Below are 21,444 nucleotides of genomic sequence, written 5' to 3'. Positions count from 1 at the left end.
TTCAACTAGGGCTATACTCTATCACCATTCTCTACTGAATACACTCATCATCTTGAAATCCTTGAACCACCACATCCAAGGACCTTGCTCCTTTGCCCTCTGATAATCACCTCTATTGGATCACAATACCGTAAGGCATTGAAAGCTACTAATTTACAAATATAATGTTACTGTTATCATACAATTCCAATTTTCTCCATGTTATTTTTACTGTACTTTTCCAAATTGAGTATCTTCACTCTAAACACCAACTCTTGGCAAAGAAGAAGCTCTGAGCCAAGGCACTTTACAGCTGTGTCATACACTGCCATGGGTGAACGGCTGACAACCCATTAGGAAAGCAGCACCAATGGACGACTCCAAAGAGCCATTATGTTTCACAAATATCAAATACCCACAGACTAGAGTCTCCCTAAGGAAGCATGGACCGGACAGAGCGTAACAGCTTCAAGAGACCCATGTAATCTTCCATTGTGTGCAAAGCAATGATTTGCATTTTAGAGGGGGGAAAAAAAAACACAATAAAACCTTTCCATCAAAATCAGCTGTGTTTAATTTTAAAAACTTAAGAAAATTATAATTAAAGTATACTACCACACATAATGCCAATTTGACAGCATTATGGCAGACATTTTAAGTATTTCTTCAAAGCCACAAAAGCAAGATTTTCATAAGTCCCATATGTGGTGCAAATCACTGAAGCATTAATAAAAACTCTGGGTGATATGAACTGCACACATTTCCTGGATTTGTTTTAAAGCTTTTCAACCAAATGTTTTACTTTATTTAAATAGAGTTACATGAGAAGGATATGGTATATTATGAAAACTATACAAATTATAAAAACATAAGAGTTAATAGCCATTAAATCTGCAATATTAAAAATGCCAAATGAAGAAATTTCTGAAAAAACCTGCAGGTTTTTGTTTTCCAAAAATCTATTCACAGCAAAGTGCTTTTCTATTAGTGAGGAGTGTGAGACAACCTAAACTTAAAATACAAAGTGTAACCTTTGACAAGTTCATTAGAAATACATACAAAATCCCATGAAATTGCAAAGACTGATGAAGAACAGTCTGAATAGAGCATTATTTTTAAAAAGAGAAAGAGAGAGAAAGCAGGCACAAAGGGGTGGAGGGGGGGAGTCAAGTCAAATTAGCAGATTCTATAGAAGTAAAAAAACAAAATGGTATTTTATTATTCTGGTCATTTTGCCAAAAAGGGATAATTGATCATTAAGAAAACAGGAAGCACACTACCTTCTCAGAAAAGAGGGAAAATAACCATGATTGTATGATCTAAAACCATAAGACTTAGAAGGCCTACAGACTTTCAGATACTGAAATTCTGACTCAGAAATCACAGGTGAAGAAAATACCGTAAGAAGCCAATATGGCTCAAAGGTTTCAAAAACATGTATAAATACACCGATAATTGTGTTTTAGAAACATATCTGTGTTTTTAGTAATATAAACAGCACCTGTTTGGAGTATAGGTTATTAGAAGAGAGAAGACCTCAATTAAGAGGTATGGTAGATTGTATCCTTTTCCCAAATATGTGCTATCCCTCCCTGTCCCACTGACATCAAGCTTGGCCATGTGACTTTGGTACCTCCCACTGATGGATAACACCTTCTCATCCACTTGACTTTAAGCTTGGTGGTAAATGTCTTGGTCAATGAAATATGAGCAGAGATGGCAGGTACCACTTCTGAACAGAAGCTTCAATGAATGCGCTATTATGTATTTTGCCATTGCTCTTTGCTCTTTATCAGGAATCTTTGACAGAGGGTGCCCCAACAGCATAATTCCTGCCTGGAGGTAAGAGGACATAGAGCAGTGCTGCAGTAAATGACTCACAATGGTCAAGCAGCATGAGCAAGAAATGAACCTCAACTGTCAAAAGACAGTAAGAGCTTTCAAGGTCTTCTGTTACTGCAGCATAACTGAGTCTAACCTGATTGATTAAAGAGGCCACTGCAATACTTCGTGAAACACTTATGAAGTTTTAAAGTAGGTCAGTGGCAATCAAAATGAAGAGAACTGAGCTGACTAGAGGAATATCTGGAAGGCTGGAGGAAAGGGGTGCGGATATATAGCAATAATATATAAAGATATATAGTAATATATAGTAAGAACCACAAACAAGGAAAAATAAATAACTTAGGGGACCAAGATGGTAAACAGGCCACCCCATGGAAGTAGGATTAGATGAATTATATATGACCCCCAAAGAACAAAATCAAGGTAAAGAAAAGAAAACTACAGGGAGACAGACTTCTGCTCGGCATAAGAAAGACTTTCTAACAGTGAGTATTCTCAGAAGATGAAAAGAACTTTGGAAAGTTCGGCTCACATAATCAGAAGTATTCGAGGAAAGGATGGAGGACCACATAAAAAGGATATTATATTTAGAATGGTATTCCAGAATTAGCTGGGTAAACAGACTAACTGACTTTTAATGTTGTGTCCAACCTTGGAAATAGTAATATCAATACTTCTGTTAGCTAATAATAATAGGAGTTAACCATTTATTGAGCTCTCATAATGAGAAAGTTACTGTGCTGAGAAAAACAATCCTTCACCATTTTATAGGAAACTAAGTCAATCTTATCTAAATAGAAATGCAAAGACATAACAGAAAATTGCTGAGAATAAGATAGTAAACTGTATTTCAATAAATTTAGATTGTAAACAGATAAGTAAGTTACAGTAAGTGCTCTAAGCTATGAGAAGAACAAAAGGGCAAGCATGTATTAGCCAACCCAGTTTCTGTTGACAATGAATAAAGAGAGCTAAAAACAATCATGTAAAATGCTTCCCTGTCTCATGAGTAGGGTAATTTTCATTCATAGAACATAGTTACTTAAAGTTTGATGAAAAGACAACATTATTTTAAAGGACAAAAGAACTATTACAAATTTTCAAAAGAATCTCAACTCATCCATTCTAATAGTAGAAAAGGGGCCGAACAGCTTAATTATTCATTATTTTCTAAAAGAAACACTGTTTTGTTCCAAAATAAACTCTTATAGGAGGATTCAAATTAAAATATGCAAAATAATAATTTATGGGGAAAAGGAATTAATAATCATTGAAAACAAGTCAAGTATTATGTGGCAGGCATCATATACAACATCTAACAAAAACTCAAGATGCATAGTATCCTACATGTAATTTAAAGGGCATTAACTAAGACTTTGTGAGGTTAGGGCAACTGTCCAAATAACAGACCCTGAAATCAAACCAAGGCCCAACCCAAAGTTCTTCTGAACTGTCTCAAGCTTTATTGCATGACATACTGCATATGACACAATTAACTTTCTTATAAAATAATAATTCAATCTGACCTAGACTACAGTTTCTATCATAAATTCTGAATACATGAGCACAGAATAAACAAATCTTCTGCATTTCTCTTTTCTCCCAGTTTTTCTGCTCTTTTAATTTTCTTCCAACAAAGAAACATGCTACCATTTAAAACACAAAATACTAAAAAGAATACAATTCAATCACAAATTCATTAATATTTTTCTGAAAAGAATAAATTATGATATAAAAAACAACACAGTGAGCTACAATTTTAAAAAATATGTACTTTGTTCCATATACATTAAAAAATTATTGGGACTTCCCTCGTGGTGCAGTGGTTAAGAATCCGCCTGCCAATGCAGGGGACACGGGTTCGAGCCCTGGTCCAGGGAGATCCCACATGCTGCAGAGCAACTAAGCCCGTGTGCCACAACTACTGAGCCTGCGCTCTAGAGCCCGCGAGCCACAACTACTGAGCCCACGAGCCACAACTACTGAAGCCCATGCACCTAGAGCCCGTGCTCCGCAACAAGAGAAGCCACCGCAATGAGAAGCCCGCGCACCACAACGAGTAGCCCCTGCTCGCCGCAACTAGAGAAAGCCTGCGTGCAGCAATGAAGACCCAACGCAGCCAAAAATAAAATTACTTAATTAATTAATTTTTAAAAATTATGTTAAAAGGACTGTGTTTAAAGGTACATTAATTACTATACAGATATAAGAGCTTTATTCTGGCACAGGATTATGGAAATAGTAAATTTTCCACATTTTCCTGAAGGGACTTTGTGTATACTTGTGTTTTGTTTTGTTTTGCAATGGGAGAAAGAACTGCCAAATATCTGGCATATTTAAGAGTACTCAACTCTTAAAATCAATGCTTCTAAAATATACTGCCTTAGTAACAGATAGCCTCTAGGTCTACTCCAAATCACAGAAGTAGGAACAAAAGTTGAGAATGAAAAATAGATAAATTTGGTGGGAAAGGTCTTTCTGAGTGACTTAAATTATGACAACTTATTAACTGTAACTTAAGAATCCTAAGCAGTGATATTACCCTAGATAATAGCTTGGATAAGAAACCTAAAGGTACTAGAATGTCCTTCCAGTTTTGATCACCTAAAAGAACTATATATAAACTCAGGGAAGGAAGTACAAAGTTTTTCCCATAGAAATTCTTAAATAATCCATCCTTTTTCATCTATGCCTCCCCTTAAAACACCATCCAGAGCCTGGGACATATTGTTATGCCAGCAAGTAAGGAGGTGCTCAAACAATGATGAGGACAGGTCAAAAAACCACAGGAGCCATCATGAAGGGGCTTCCCCCCGGCTGAATCTGCAAGAACTTAGGCATCAAATTAAATGATAGTGATAAATTATAATTCACTGAGTAGAATAGGAATTCCTCTTTTACAAATTTATATAGATAGAAAGATTAAGGGAGAGAGAGAAATACATAAATCCATGGCAGAAACTGAAAATCTTTTCCTTACAAAAGAATGCCAACTAATAAAAATAGAAGGAATGGTGACATTACAGTCATACAAGTAATAACTGATATAGACGAGGACCACCAATAGAAGCTTAACCAAGTGACTCAGAATTTCATAACAAATGGGATAATTAACACAATCTCATTGGATCTGGCCACAAATTACTTATTAATTTCAAAGACAGAAATAACAAAGATCATAGTTACTTATTAATCTACAGTGGAGAACCTTGGCAGAACACCACTCACGAGAGGGATCAATGTTAATAATCATCAATAATGAGAGGCTCAACAAATGGGCCTCCTCTTTCGATACACTGAGAAGGACACAACATAATTTCTATGGTACTCCTATTGAAAAAACATAAACTAAATCTAATCATGAGAAAACTATCTCAAATTGAGGTACATTATATAAAACACATGGCCTGAACTCATCCAAAATGTCAATGTTGAGAAAGAGAAAGAAAGGTTAAGGAACTCTTCTAGATTTAAAATGACATGAGAACTAAATATAATGCATCATTACAGACTAACCTTGGGGGAGGGAGGTTAAGCTAAAAGAACGTAACTGGGACAAATGGTAACATCTGAGTTGAACTACGGATTAGATAATGGCATTTTAGCAAGGTTTTATTTCCTAATTTTCATAATTGTACTGGGCTTATATGAGAGGATGTCCTTGCCCTTAGGAAACGCACACCTAAATACTTCGGAGTTACAGAAAAAGAATCTCAAGTGTGTAAATGACTCTCAGGCGTATGAGGGAATAAATCTGAATGCACACACATGCACACACATGATTCACACTGGGTGCAAAAGCGGGGTGGGTGAGAGGGTGAGGAATCACACAAATTATAAAGCAAACTGGGCAAAAGAAAAACTGTTAGTGAAGCTGTGTGAAAGGATATATGGAGTACTTTGTGCCACTCCTAGAAATTCTCTAAGTTTGAAATTGTATCAATATAAAAAGAAAGAAGAGGTTTATATACATTTTTATAACGTTGTATGTGAAAGTGTTTTCAGAATTACAGGAAACCCTCTGAGTATCTAGCATTATACTTGGGTGTGTCAAAACCACCGTGATGATATTCCTTCTCTTACCTTTCTAACAGATTGTGGATCGCTTTGAAGAGCAGCGTCCGACATTCGTAGGAAAGGCCATTTTCCCAGAGTCCTTCTTCCACAACTGAAAATAAAACAAAACAAAGCAAAACAAAAAAATGAACCAGTAAGCAGGGCATCCAAATAAAAATAAAAGAAACTTTAAAAATATTTTTCTAAAGCAAAGTTAATGAGCTAATTTAAGTAGATTAAATCGCACTGAAACACAGAAAAGAAGTTAAATACTTGCCCAAAGTCATAAAATACTTATGTACAGAAGGGAATAATGTGTTTTGATTTTAAAGTTATTGAAATATAGGCATGGTACAATCCCCCCCACATAAAGGTCTTACCAACCTGTCTCTTCAAAGTTTGAAATCATCCAAAATTCTCAAATTAATCTTTCTTCCTAATAAGTGTCACAAAGACTAATTTTGTTATTAAAGTTCTATTTAAAGTAACAAAATGTCACAAATTAATACAAAGGTTATCATGTATTTTAAGAGAGAAAACCAGGAAAAAATATCCAAAAATGACATTACACAAATTTCTTTAAATGTTTTGAAAGCAGTATATGAATAGGATTTTAAGGACATGATTTTAGGGAGAATGTCAGAAAATTAAATCTTAATATAACATCAAATTTAGTTCCTGAACTCATGATTTCATTAATGTTTAACATTTTGGGAAGTATCATATTTGCCTTTGAAATATGTTGTAGCATTACTTAGAGCCACAAGTAACTCTAACACAAGAGAATCCAACAGACTAACAATGCCTCATGTATTCCTAACGTTCTTTTCATATGTAAAAATTATAAAATGCCCTAGAGAAGATAGCTAATTTTCTTCTAAACTATATTAGTTCATTTCAACACAGCAAAAAATTGAAAGGATGCAAACGACATTTGCAGAAGAAAATTTCCTCTGCCTTTTACTTGGTGTCTTGACAAAAGTACTCACCAGAGAAAATTTTGACAGAGAACTGAAACACATGTTAAATCCACAACGCATTTTTAATGCATTTACCACACCAACTGACATCTCAAAATGCATCTCTCCTTATCTTCCAATCAGAAAGAATTCAAAAGAGTGTACTTAACATTTAAGGGTTTTCTCTACAGGACTTTTTTTAAATGATAAAACTGGATAAATATTTTTTTTCTTGGGATGTCAGATAACTCTTTATCTTCCTGACTATGTGGCTAATCATGACCTACCAAATTTTTCCAAATTAACCTCTGTCAGAGACATTTTATATTATTTATAACTAGAGAAATGGAAATAAAGTACAGCAAATAAGCAAACATTCCTGCTATCAATACATTATCTCTGTTCAGACAAAACATCCAAAATTTTTCTACAGTCCTCTAAAGGCATCATGAGTCTCTATTTTCACACATTTATCTTTGGGGGTAGAGCTTTCCTGAGTGAGAAAGCAAGCTAACATTTCAATAAAAGGAACATCCCATATTAATTTCCTTTTATTTCCTAATGTAAGCTAAAAATTCCTAAAACTTTATCAACATTCAAAGTCCAACTCTTCTGAATTACTCTTCAAATCAGTCACCAGTAACAGTTTTTTCTACATATTAGTCTTTTGTGCCATAAAGAGCACTGGTGATGCAGTATTTAATGAAAAAAGTGTCCCATTCATCTTTCCAAGATTTTCTTCCAAGTTGGTGACACCTATTCTGCATATTAAAAAAAAAAACTTTTATAATTAAAACCTTCAAACATACTTTAATATAGAATAACAGGCCTCAAATAAATTCCTAAACCAAATTATCAACATTGTGTCATCTGCTTAACCACCCTGCTTTCTTTTTTCTTTTTGTTTTTCTTGATACATTCTGAGGCAAATCCCACTCCCAAGTACTTCATTATATATCAAATCAGAATCTAAACAAGGTCTATCAATTACCTCTCAAGTTATATCTCTTAAGTCTCCTTAATCTGCAACAACTCATCTCCTCTTTTCAAACATGGCATTTATTTACTGAAGAAACCAGGTTAGTTGTTTTATAGAATACCTCACATTCTCATCTGATTGTTTCCTCATGATATTATTTTTTAATGTTGGCGCTACTTTGACCTTAACAGAAGATGTCAAAGGAAAGTTCTCAAACAACAGAGCTCTATTTCTTCCTCAAATGATCCTCAAATAATTTGTTAACTGAAATGTTGAAGGGTTATATAGCTGTCTAGACATGCAATGTGGAATACTAAACAAACGTGAGCATGCACAGGCAATGCCAATTACATCACTGTCTTAAGATACCATTATGATTTTATCCTGACTTTAACAATTTTTAAAATAGGTCTTAGAAATTTTTTCTTGAAAAAAAATCTTAAAAGAGCAATTACAAAAAACCTACACCAAACATCGTACTTATGGTTAAAACCCTGAATATTCTCTCCTAATATCAAAAACAAAGCAAGGATGTCTGCTCTTACCACTCTTATTCCACATTAAAGTGGAGGTCTCAGCTAGTACAAGAAAAAGAAGCACCAGGCATACTAACTGGAATGGAAGAAATGAAATGATCTTTTTTTTGCAGATAACATGACTATTAGAAAGTCCTAAAGAATTAACAAAAAAAAAGCTATTAGAACTAAAACTGAGTTTAAGTCAGTTAAGGTCAACAGACACAAAACAATCATATTTCTATAAACTGTAATGAATAATTAGAAAATTTTAAAAATTTGAGTACCATTTATAACAGCACCAAAACCCATGAAATCCTTGGATCTAAATCTTACAGTTGGGAGACTTACACCAACTGATTTCCAGATTTACTATAAAGCTAGAATAAACAAAACAATATGGTACACTACAGAAAGGATAGATATACAGATCAACAGAACAGAATAGAGAGTCCAGATATAGACCCACAAATATATGGTCAACTGATTTTCAACACAGCTTGCAAAGGCAATACAGTGGAGAAAGAACAGTCTTTTCAACAAATGGTGCTGGATTTAATGAATATCTCAATGTAAAAAAATCAGCCTCAAACCCTACCTCACACCATATAGAAAACCTCAAAAGGGATCAGAAAACAAAATGCAAAACCTGAAACTATAAAACTGTGAAAATATAGGAGAAACCTTTTATAAGCTTAGGTTAATCGAAGACTTCAAAGATACGACACCAAAAGCATGATCCATAAATAAAAACTGTTAAAAAGAGCTTCATCAGTATGAAGAACTCAGTTCCTTAAAAAGCACGCAAAAGTTACATTAAGCTATGGAGAAGATAAGCCACGGATGGGGGAAAAGCAGTTACAAATCACATATCTGACAAGGACTTGTATTCAGAAGATGCTATTCTTGAAAAAAAGCCCTAAACACCACAAATTAAAAAAAAAAAAAATTTCTAGAGAATGGACAAAAGATTTGAACAGATACTTCACCAAAGAAGATACATGAATGGCAAATAAAAACATGAAAATATGCTCAAAACATCACTAGTCATTAAGGAAATGCAAATTAAAATCACAGTAAGATAACACCCATTAGAATGGCTTAAAAGAAAAACTGAAAATACTAAGTGCTAGTGAGCACACAGAGTAACTAGAATTGTCCTAAACTGCTAACAGAAATGCAAAATTCGTACAGTCACTGTGGAAAAGCTGACTTTGGCAATTTTTCTAAAGTTACACTTTACATACAGCCCAGCGATATCCTTCCTAAGTATATATTCAAGTAGAATAAGAACTTAGGTTCACATGAAAAACTGCAGCAAATGTTTTTACTTGGTTTTTTTTCCCCCCATAATTGACAAAAACTGGAAACAGTTGTCCCTCAACTGGGGAAAGGACAAACAGTGGAAAATCCATATAACGGGATACTATTCAGAAATAAAAGGAACTACTGATACTCAAAACATGAATGAATGTCATTATGCTAAGTGAAAAAAGCCATACTCTAAAGACCACATGCTATACGATTTCATGCACATAACATTCCTGGCAAAGGTAAACGAGGTAATGTAAACTGCTCAATGGTTTCCAGGGATGGGGGGTGGTTGGAGGAGGGCTGATAACAAAGGGACGTGAGAAATTGGGGCAAGGGGTGGATGGGGGTTGGGGGGGACAGCTTCTGGATTATGCTTACACTGATTTTTTGAAATACATTTTTAGTGCTAAAAATGAGAACAGGGTGTGAATTAAAAGGACTCCTATTCTAAATATGTATTCTAAACATAATTGTTTTTACCCAAAGGTTTGGTGTCTATTTGGTTAACCTTCACTCATAAATTATTAAAAGCAAAAAGCAAAAAAACAGCTTAAGCAAAAAGAGACCGCAGACCCGACCACAGTGTTCCTCCCCAACAACACAATATACTGTTATTTATATTATGTACTTTATGTTAATTACTATAAATAATACAAATAGAACAAAGTAATTCAGGAAAATATTTTTGTTTTTTAAACATTAAAAATTAATTTGAAAAAGGACTTTTATTAATATTATTAAATAATTAATTAAATTCTTATATCTCTCTCATATAGTATTCAAAGTTTAGGAACCAATGTAATAAAAAACAGGGAAGAAAGTAATTACATGAAGTAAAACAGATCCCACTACATTAAGCTCTTGTTTAAGAAAAGTATACTAAAAGTGAAAAAAATAGAAAATTATGAATTATCCTGTAAGTTAACCAGTAAAATTTTAAATAAGTCAGTAGAGGTAATTAAAAAGGATACAGTGTTTGGACTTCATATAAACATTTAAATTTCATAAGTTACATATTTTATTAAAGATTTGAAAGCAGTCAGTAATTTACTAGAAGTCAACAACTGTGATCCAAGATTAACCACTCTAATAAATACTATTATTTAAGCGATGGATTTAAGGATAATGCATTAACATGCTAACCCTTTTAATTTACTATCTATATATAGCAAATAAACTTGTGGAAAGGAACATAAGTCAGACCATACTTTATTTCTTATCTATTTCACATAAAAAATTTCCAGAAATACAAGAGTGATGTATATTTCAATGAATCTCTAAAATTCCAAAATAAGTTAAATCTAGAATGACATTTTTGGAGTCTAATAATAGATATTTGGCCGATAATCACTGTCCAACAGTTCTTGGCTGTGTTATACTTCAAGCACCAGGACAGAAATTAGGAATGCTCTCAAAAATCAAATAGAGACTTTGAAAACCACTGTGAGGCAAAATTACTTTAAATACTTTGCAGAACTGCTATCGAATGTTGAAAAGTCTTTTATTTTAAAATAATAAGAAGAAAGTAAAATAACTTAAACAGTCAAGGTTAGTTTTCTACCCAGAAAACAATCTTTCTCATTTTATAAGGCTTTATGTACCAAGTTTGAACCAAGCACTACAAATAAATGGAGGGGAGGGGGAGTGCTACTTTCCACCACAACGCTATGAGACAGAGTAAAGGACACAAAACATTCACTTTTGCCACTCAGTACCTGACTTCTTCCCATCACTGCAAATTGCCTATTTCATGAGTTCTGGTTGGGGACGAAGATGGTCAGTCACCCTTAACAGGAGTTGAAAATGCTGATTCTCCTACAATATGGACAAGGATATATATCCTAACTACTAGATGCTCCGGCACCATACTTTGACCATGGATCTAGGGACTCAAAAGGGAGTGGATGGAGAGATCTTTCTGTCAGCACTAAAAACAGAGGCTACAAGATCAAGTTTCCTGAGGTTAAAGTAGCAGAGGTACTGTAGCATCCAGTGCTTGGTGGTGATAGCACCAGTTTCTCATAGACCAACCTGGAGCACTGATCCTAAAAGTGAATACTCAGTATTCTTTTAACCAACTCCTTTTCTTAGTTTACGACTAAGAACAATGACCAATAGTTTATTCTTATCTCTATTTTATAAATGAAAAAACTAAGGCTTAAAAACCTTAAACTTGCCCAAGGTCACATAATATATTCAAAAATCTAGTTTAAATGTATCTATACTCAACAGCTAACGGGATCAAATGCATTTTATATCTACTTTTATAAATAGTAAATATACAAATTATTCCATTAATTAAACTCCTCAGGGGAAGCAATTTCTTTTCATAACTGCACTGACTAGGACATTTCATATATTCATAAACCTGTTTTGAACTGACTTGTTATTACGTGTGCACATACTTTTCAAATTTCATTGGAATTAGCTTCAATCTAAAATCTCCTTATATTCAGTAAAGAGGATTAGTAGCAAAGATGGAATTCAAATCCAACTTTTCTGACTAACGCCCATGCTCTTTCCATTACACCACTTCTCCATAAGGCTTGTGTTGTTAAACTACCCCACCCCCCTTTTATTCTTAGGACTGACTAGAAAGGCAACCTTCAACACTTAAAATTTCCCCTTGGATTCACAACTTGCACCTTAAATTATTGTTTTCTAAATAGCTGCAAAGTAACCTTTTCAAAGGTTGAACAAAACTGAAATCACAGAAACAGGTTTTTAAATTAATTTATCTGATACATCCTCCTCCCAAGGTAAAATTTAAACCAACACTTCATTTGCTTCATATTGAGATTTTTCAGGAAGTATCCTATTTGGGGGGGGGGGGCGGGGGGGGGGGAGTCAGGGCATAGTTGGTCTAGGTTAAGTTTCTATAAATGACATGAGGCGCATTTACTACTTAATTCTCTATCTCCCTTCCAATGTGGACAGAGAAGAAAAGCAACTGCCAAGAAGTTTTACAAGAAGGCCAGCAGGTGCAGGGCCCTATCCTTATGAAACCTACAATCTCCCCAGGGCATAACTGTCTTCATCTTTAAAAGAAAAGAAAAGAAAAAAAAAAAAAAAGCCTTTCTAATTCTTTTGATCTTTCAAGTTTCAACTTAAATGTTTATCAACTCCTTAAGATTATAAATTAGCAAGAAAACTATCTCTATAGTGTATACTTAGGTATAATGCAAAATTTTTTCTAAAACTTTGTTAATAGTCTCAGGAAATAAAAGCACCAAGAGAAGTAAAATGAATGTACAATAAATGACTGGCAAAACTCAACCAAAATAAATTCCTAAATTAAAACTTTCTCTTGATGTTATGTGGTCAATTATAGCCAGACTGAAACTGAAAAATAAAACTAAGTACTACCACAGCTGCCTACTTAAAAAGAAAAACTATTTTGGCACTAAAGTTACCTCACTTAAATTGCAAAAGCTATAATCAGAATTTGTTTAAATGGCTCTTATTTAACCTTTTTTAATACAGTAATCCTCATAATCAAATATTTAAACTGCAAAAGTATTACATAAATGTTTTCTTTTAGCAGAGAGACAGTGTTTTCGAAAGGAAAATTTAAATAGCAGTCTAATTACTGCTTAGTTCCCAAATAATTTTTCAAAATCATCACAAATTGTAATACAACTTCTTTCAACTTTGCGAGACATGGCTCCTTGCAGAACTAATAAGCTTCTCTGAAAGAAAAATCATATAAAAGGTTCAGGAAAAAAAGTCAATATGGCAAAATATCAAAGCAGCATATACTTCAATGATTTTGTGTTTCCCAGCAGAGATCATGGAAAGATATCTTTTCCAATTCGACAAATGAAACTGACATACTTTACTTGAAGGGGAAAAAAATGGGAAGAGGGAGAATGGAATAGGGTAGGGAGGAGCATAAAGATTGTGAAACCTTCAAGAAATTCAAGCTCATGGTTTTAGAATTCAGGTCACCATGCCTTACACAGTTTAAAAGTAGAATTACTTTCAAAGAATACATATTTCCTCTGAGCTATGATACATATTTCCTTTTAATGTATCATATTGCAGCCAACAGCTGAAATGAACGTCTAGACATCAAAAACACTTCTTGCTCCCACCTACTGCTTTTTTACCTCAGGCATCAAAACTAATGAAACCTATTATCCAGAACATTGAGTTCAGTAACCACATTGGCCATTGCAAATACTGGAGGGGGGAGGGACACTTTCAGGGATGGCACTCCTTATTCAGCCATTAAAATTACTGAAAATCAAATTGTACTCCAAACTCCAGAAACACAAATAGATTAAAGCAAGGCACATGAAACGAGGAGATTATTTGTCAGTTAGATTTCAGTGACAAAATGCTAAAGATACTGCAGCTCTGAATCCAGGATTTATAATTTTCCCACTGCCTTTGTGCTCAACCTTTATCTGCAATATATAAAGCCCACTAGTTTTGTTTTTATTTAAGTATTAAACCTACTACCTAGGAATTGTACTAAGCAAATATTATAATAACATTTATCAATTTATCATTTATCCATTTAATTTTAAGGGTTGCAACAAATGAAATATTTTAAAGATAAATATATAGAGATTTTTGAAGTGTCTGCTTTCTTTTCTTTTTTTTAATTGGGGTATAGTTGATATACAGTGCCTTCTTAAAACTGACTTACAAAAAAATTGAGTAACAAAGTAGCATAATGCTATGTTAATTCTGAAATACAGCATTATACCCATAAAAAATCCAATTACATAACAACACTATTGATTGATCACAGTTACGCTGCCATCGACTGCCTTGTAAAATCTATATTTGAAGTCATTAATAACTAAATGGACTGACTTGTTACTTAATTCAAATTCAACCCACTTAGAGTTCTGATTTCCTTGATTTGCTTGTGGGTGTAGAATATTTGGTATCAGTTAACAAATCTATGTTGAAACGGATTTTAACTATCCCAATGTCAATTCATCAATCAAATAAGAATTAGAGATAGAAGATATATATATATCAAAATGCTCCATTTGTTTTGACCTGTTTGCCACTTTAAATGATTATGAACGTTGACAATATTCATCAGACAGAAGCACCGTTGTAATTCAAAATTTTAACAGTATAATGTCTAACTAAGGAATCTCTAACAGCATGAGTTCTCTGCCAGTTGCAGGATAACCAGAATTTTAATGACGGTTTCTACACAGCACTGTAGCAGTTGAGACATGACCCAAGTTAGCATTTCAATGGATCACAGGACTCCATGTAAAGCCACTAAACTTTAAATTGAAGGAGACCATAAAACTAAATTTCTAGATAAATTGAACAAGACCTTCAAAAGATAACTGCTACAGAAAACAGTCAGGCTGCAGTGTTACTTTAATAGTCACACAGTGAAAAAGAAATCTTGCACAATGGCTGTTACTGACTTCTAAGAACTAAACTTGCCCCTATTTGCTACTCTTTTCAAAGATTTTTAAGTAATTATTACTTTTTACCCTTTCAAGCTATTAATATGCTCTTAATTTCGTTAATAATACACGTAAACGAATAAAGGCCTAGAGGGACAGCCATCAAAATTAAGTTATCTTTGGTTGCTGGAATAATTATTATTTTCTTCTTTGCCTCTTTGTGTACGTTACGAGATTTTCTTCAATGAACATGTTCCTTTAAAAAGATATATCATATTTGAAATAGATTTTTTAAAATAAGGCTACTATTATTTATTAAACAGCCACATGCTTTAAAAAAAAATAATGCTCTGTGTTCATAAATTACAAGAAAGATCAACATTCTTAGGACAGGAATCACCACAGGAGAAAATTAAATTTTGAAAGAGGAGGAAAACCAGATATGTGATTCAGGTAGAACGTTTATATTTAAATCCGTCAACACTGCAAAACAAACATTTTATAAACTTCCTCTAAGACAATGACTTTAATCAAGATGACTCAACTACTGATTTCAAGATTGGCACAATTGAGCAGTAAAAATTAAAAATACTTCCTTCCACTCTTCAGACACAACCTGATTTGAAACACAACACACAGCACACTCACACACCAGACTGCTACTAAAATTCTGACAGAGCAAGTCCCCAGATTGCCTTTTACACTAAAGCTCAAACAGTTGTCTGTCACTGCTCTTACAGTGAGTAATCCTTGCAGCTGTAACTGTTTGAAATGCAGCTGTCTCGTTGGCATTCTCTCCCCACCCCCACTCATCCAGCATTTCTGTTCTTGCTACAATAATCTTACAGAGCATTTTACAGGAGGCTTAGCCCTGGCTGAGGGCACTCTACGGCATGACCGAGAGAACATGGAAACACGATTCATTAGACACGCCTGGAGTGATAACAATGGTGCTGCTTCTTGCTGCCTTTCATTTCGTACATCAGGCTGAGACTAATGCATTCTCGTTACACAACAAGCACATTTATAGACAGGAAAAAACTGTAATCACCTTTGATTAAGAGACAGCATATTTTTCCTATATGAGCCGCCAGCCATACTGACAGAGTAATTATTTTTTAACTGACAGGTTAAAATAGCAAATGTAGCAAAAATAACATCTGCCTGAGGGGGAGGGGAGGGGAGGGGCTGGGAGGGGAAGGGGAGGGGCTGGGGAGGGGAGGGGAAGGGAGGGGAGGGACTGGGGAGGGGAGATGACTACTATGAAGACTTCGTACACAGAGGTTTCTTAGATCAGGCTCAGTGTCATATCCTTGAGACCTGGTGGGTACATTGGCTTATATTTAAGCTACACAGTCTATGACAAATAGAACAGGCCCTTATCAAGCAATCTCATTCTATACACCTAATTCTTTACAGGTAAAAATTACAGAATTTCTTTGGTCACTTCATGTGTAATTATTACTGACCTCCCTCTTTCCACTTCTTCACCACAGGACTACAGAATTCAACAGTAGTATTAATCCTCTTCTCTTTTTCCATTATTCTACTTTTACTACAAAATAATTTATCCTCTTTTACATAAAATGCTAGGTCAAAACAGAAAACCTGCTTCCTATTTAAAGTAAAATAGCAAAAAATGTAATTTTGATTAAAAACGGGAATATAGAATAATTATTTTATATCACCCAGCTTCCTCAATCACTGCACCCAACAAAGGTTTGAATTATAAATTTAAAAGACCTAATTTAAACTGAAAAAAGTCATAAGCCACATTATACTGACAACATGTAAAGTCAATTTTCTTACAGGATTTTTCTTACTTCTCCATATAACCCATACAATTGCAGTCTTTTGTGGGTTCATTACGTATGTTGCTGGATTATTATTTATGGGGAGAGTTTGATAGTTGACATAAAAAATATATTTATTAGCCAGGAATTGAAAGTTTATACGTTAAACCAAAATATTGGAAAGTATTTTTTTCAAGGTTAGCAGACTATATAATTAAACATTTTTAAAAAGATGGTTAGTCTCTCTTTTAAGCTTTCTATAACACTACTCTATTTTACACCAAGAATGTGCTACAAAACTACCAAAACAATTTGTACATGTGAACATTTGTTAAAACAGTAAAGAACCAAAAGTGAGCAAATAAAGTCTGGTTCACTAAACTTTGAGTCCTAAAAATAGCCTTTTTAAAAAATGGTTATGTAGAGCAAATGAGTTTTTGTAAAACAGCAAAATGCTTAAGCAATTTTTAGCTGTTGGATTTTAGAGTTTACTGACCTGAGCTACCACACCAGGCTAAAAACTAGGAAATTTGCTGCCTATCTTTAATGTTTCTGTAAGAGGACCACTGACCCCTAATACGCATTTAAACACAGTGTGTTTTGAAGAGAAGTCTGATGTGCACCACACTATGTTAGAATTACACGTTTAAAATTTTTATCATCTGGCATAAAATAACATCTACTATAGAAGATAACATCTATACAATTTCTACTCTATAAGTGCCCAAGTCTTGCCTCCCTTATTTTGGTCTTTTTTACTGTAAAAAAGCATGACTCCCCCCAAACTAATCAAATTACTTCCACAAGCTTTCCCGGCCTGTTTTATGCTTGGAAAATATAAAATTAACCACCAATGTCAAATATGTCACCACAAACATTATTTTTAAAAATCCAGTATAAATGAATTCTTACTTTAATAAATAACTTGTTGGTTTACATATGAATTTCCATTATATTAACCCAGCTCTTAGAAGAATCTCAAATCATTATTTTTCACTTTTATAAGGTGGAATGTATAATTCTCCCCTGAAGTCTTCAAAGTTAATTTATGCTTAAAAAAATTTTTTTAAACAACCTATTAGAAAGCAATAAAAGCTTCTCAAAACTTTAAATTGAAACATATCCAGAAAGACGTTGTCTTTATTCCAAAACTTTTGACAAACTTTTAAACAGTTTCCAACTCATAAGCGAAAAAATTTATAAATGACCTAAATATTCCAACACTGCCAACATTTTTACTTCATGTAGGTGTTTCAACACTAAAAGATTCCTTTGCAATAACACGCTTCAATTACAAAATTTACAAGTGCTTTGGGAAATGAAGATCAGTTATTTACACAGTGGTGTGAGTGAGTTCAATCCTATTTTCTTTCTAAACTTGGCCAGAATGGCATTTTGATTGGAGGGTGGGGTGACCCAGTAATTTTGGATAGGGCACAATCTGGAGCTGGGAAGGGCTGAGTAGGTTCAATAACACAGGAGGCAGTGGTTTAGTCCCTGTGATCCTGGGAGCACGATATCCTGTGGAAGAGCCCCAGCAAGTTTCTGGTCTTTTCCACCTCCACATTTAAAGTACTATGGCTACAGTTTTATCCAGTTATAAATAATGGAGTTCTGCTGAGGGTTCGTTTGAAAACATAAATAAGTACAAAGAGTTTGTAAAGAGGACAGAACTTGCAAACCACTGGAAAAGGAAAAGGAGTAAATAGGACCAGAAACCCACAAAGCCTGGGTCACTCCCTAGCACTAACACTCCCCGGCGCCGCTGCTTCCTTCACAGTTATCTCCACTTTCCTTGAGATTCTTTCCAGCTCGGCAACTGCATGATTCTAACTATGTGCTCTAGAAGGTGGGAAAGCCTTCCAAGACAGATGGTGAGGACTTCAAATACAGTCAATTCCTACCCAATCCACTGGTTCTCATCACAAAACCCAGTACACAACTCAACACTAAAGTTAAGCATTACTGGTTAAATCAGTTTATATAGGCTAGCCTTAGAATCTATCTACCGGTTAGAACAGGTTTTTCATGGGGGAAAAAAATATGTATCTTCCAAATAATTAACTTATAAATGACCTTTTGGAAAACACGGTATTAATACTTACTTTGTCAACTGGTGTTTGCCCATGTTGAGTCTCCTTTCCAGTTTTTAAAACCAGCTATTAAAAATACAACAATTAAGTTACCTTAATGAGCATTTATTACTGAAAGGAAAAGGAGAGAGTTTTGATAGTGAAGAAGAAAGTCAGGAAGCTTCTGGGGTGCCTGTAAAATTTCTCAGGAGCTATATATTAGATGTTTGTTGTAGAATAATTCATTTATTTTGAATGTAATTCTCTATCATAGCTCACAATTTTAAAGCTTGCTTTCAACTATGCTCCAGAAACAAAAAATATATATGGAATAATACAAGGTTAAAATTCAATTGTATATATACTATAATCACAACTTTTAAGATGCATGTTCAAATATCTTGTAATGGAATAAACAAAAATTATAATAATTGCTATAAATTTTAAATTTAAGTACATGCATATAGTCCTTAAAATAACAGCGAATACCCTCTCTAAAATATGCATATATTCAAGGCAATATTATTCCTAGGAAGGGCTTATCGAATGTTTATCAGATAATAAAGAAAACAGCCTGAAGACAAAATGCAGTAAACATGAAATAGATGTTGTTTGGACAAAACATATATTAACACTATGTAAAGATACTGTTTTACAATCCAGCTTCATCAAGAAGCAAAAGCTTCTGAACTGCTTTCACTCTTCGAATCCTGAAGTCCATTCTCCATGATAGAGCCAAGGTGATCTTTTCAAAACTTAAACCACACCATAGCATTCCTCTGCTTAAAACGCTACTCCAATGGCTTCACATGGCATTAATAATCTATTTAAGCTCCTTACCGTGGCCTACAAGGTTCCATCTGATCTCATCTCTAGCTACCTCTTCCATCTCCCACTAGTTTACCAGTTTCAACAGCACTGACCTTCTATCTGTTTCTCCAACAAAGTGAGCTTGGAGGCTTTTGTCCTTACTTTTCCCTGTGCCTGCATGCCTGGATGGCTTCAAGTCTCAACCCAAATGTCATTTCTTCCCAGAAGCTTTTGCTAACTAACGCCCTTATCTAAAGTACCCCTGCCCTTTCCTAGTCACTCACTTTCTCATCATTTGCATTGTAGCCCATGACCATATGAAATTGTTTATTTGTTTATCATCTGTCTTTTATCCACAGAAAAATGCCACTTCCATATGCACAAGGGGAATGTCAATACTTGTGTGCTTAGTATACCACACAGAACCTTCCACAAGGAAAAACACTGTGATCTCAAAAAAAAATAAAAAACATTCAAAGTGGAACAAAAGGCAACCTACCACCCAAAGACACAAAGACAATTTAAAGTTACTCAACTTTCAGACAAGGGAATTATATATGATATGGTAGCATGGTATAGTATGAGTCTAAGGGTTTGGAAACTATGCAAAACAGACACTTCCACAGAATGCTTAGCTTTTTTCCTACTGATGATTTAAGGAAAGTTGCATTCTCAGAGTTGTGATTTTATACGGTTTCCATGGAAACCAAATAGGGTCATAATTAAAGCATAAAAACATTTCTAGAGAAACAGTATAAATGAAAGATGTGATAAAAATAAGATCTTATTTGAACCTATGATCATTAGCAAGATTAGACTAATGTGAAGGATTCTTGACAGGAAAAAAAATCAATTGAATTAGATTAAATTAAAGTGCTTTAAAATAATGACAATAAACTATCACAATTTAAAGCAGTTAATGTAAGGATGTGAGCCTATGAGTTTTGTGTGTTAAAATCAGACAACTCTAAATTATAAAACTTCTATCCCAATAAGCAACATTTAGAAATAGAATTATTAACTTTTCATCTTTCCTAGGCATAATTCATTCTAGTAATCAACTCTATAGATAGTTGTTATTAGTATTATTATTAATAAGGCCTCTTCACCACTATAAATTCACACTGTCCTCAAATTTCTAATGACTATCAGTCACATTCATCAAATTTAGAACAACAAAATAAAGCTACACAATTATGGAGCAATATTAAATTGTTAAATTCATATTATATATTGATATAGCTGTATATAAATGTGTTACTTTTTTTTTTCCAGTTACTTTTTTTTTTTTTAATTTTATTTATTTATTTATTTATTTATGGCTGTGTTGGGTCTTCGTTTCTGTGCGAGGGCTTTCTCTAGTTGCGGCAAGTGGGGGCCACTCTTCATCGCGGTGCGCGGGTCTCTCACTATCGTGACCTCTCTTGTTGCGGAGCACAGGCTCCAGACGCGCAGGCTCAGCAATTGTGGCTCACGGGCCTAGTCGCTCCGCGGCATGTGGGATCTTCCCAGACCAGGGCTCGAACCCGTGTCCCCTGCATTGGCAGGCAGATTCTCAACCACTGCGCCACCAGGGAAGGCCCTACTTTTCTATTCTATAAGGTACAGTGAGCCAAAAGGCTCACTATAGTTATCTGAAGCCACATCTACAAAGGCCACAGGAACTTTTTATTTCCCTGGGGGGGAGGGCAAAAAAAATTTTGTAAAAAAATATTGCAGAATCATTTCTGTGTAA

At 34.3% G+C, this 21,444-nt stretch overlaps 1 protein-coding gene across 2 annotated transcripts in view; it reads right to left on the bottom strand.

Moving 5' to 3' along the window:
• Nucleotides 1-21,444, bottom strand: part of MED13L (mediator complex subunit 13L) — a 295,113-nt gene that overhangs the window by 130,717 nt on the left and 142,952 nt on the right. For both annotated transcript variants that reach the window (XM_036874359.1, XM_036874358.1), the window contains exon 3: nt 5,908-5,992. In XM_036874359.1, coding sequence (XP_036730254.1) covers nt 5,908-5,992 — 85 coding nt within the window. The remainder of the gene's footprint in view (nt 1-5,907; nt 5,993-21,444) is intronic.

Source organism: Balaenoptera musculus, chromosome 14 (genome assembly GCF_009873245.2).
Source record: "Balaenoptera musculus isolate JJ_BM4_2016_0621 chromosome 14, mBalMus1.pri.v3, whole genome shotgun sequence".
NCBI lineage: Eukaryota > Metazoa > Chordata > Mammalia > Artiodactyla > Balaenopteridae > Balaenoptera > Balaenoptera musculus.
This window is presented reverse-complemented; position numbering and strand designations above follow the sequence as displayed.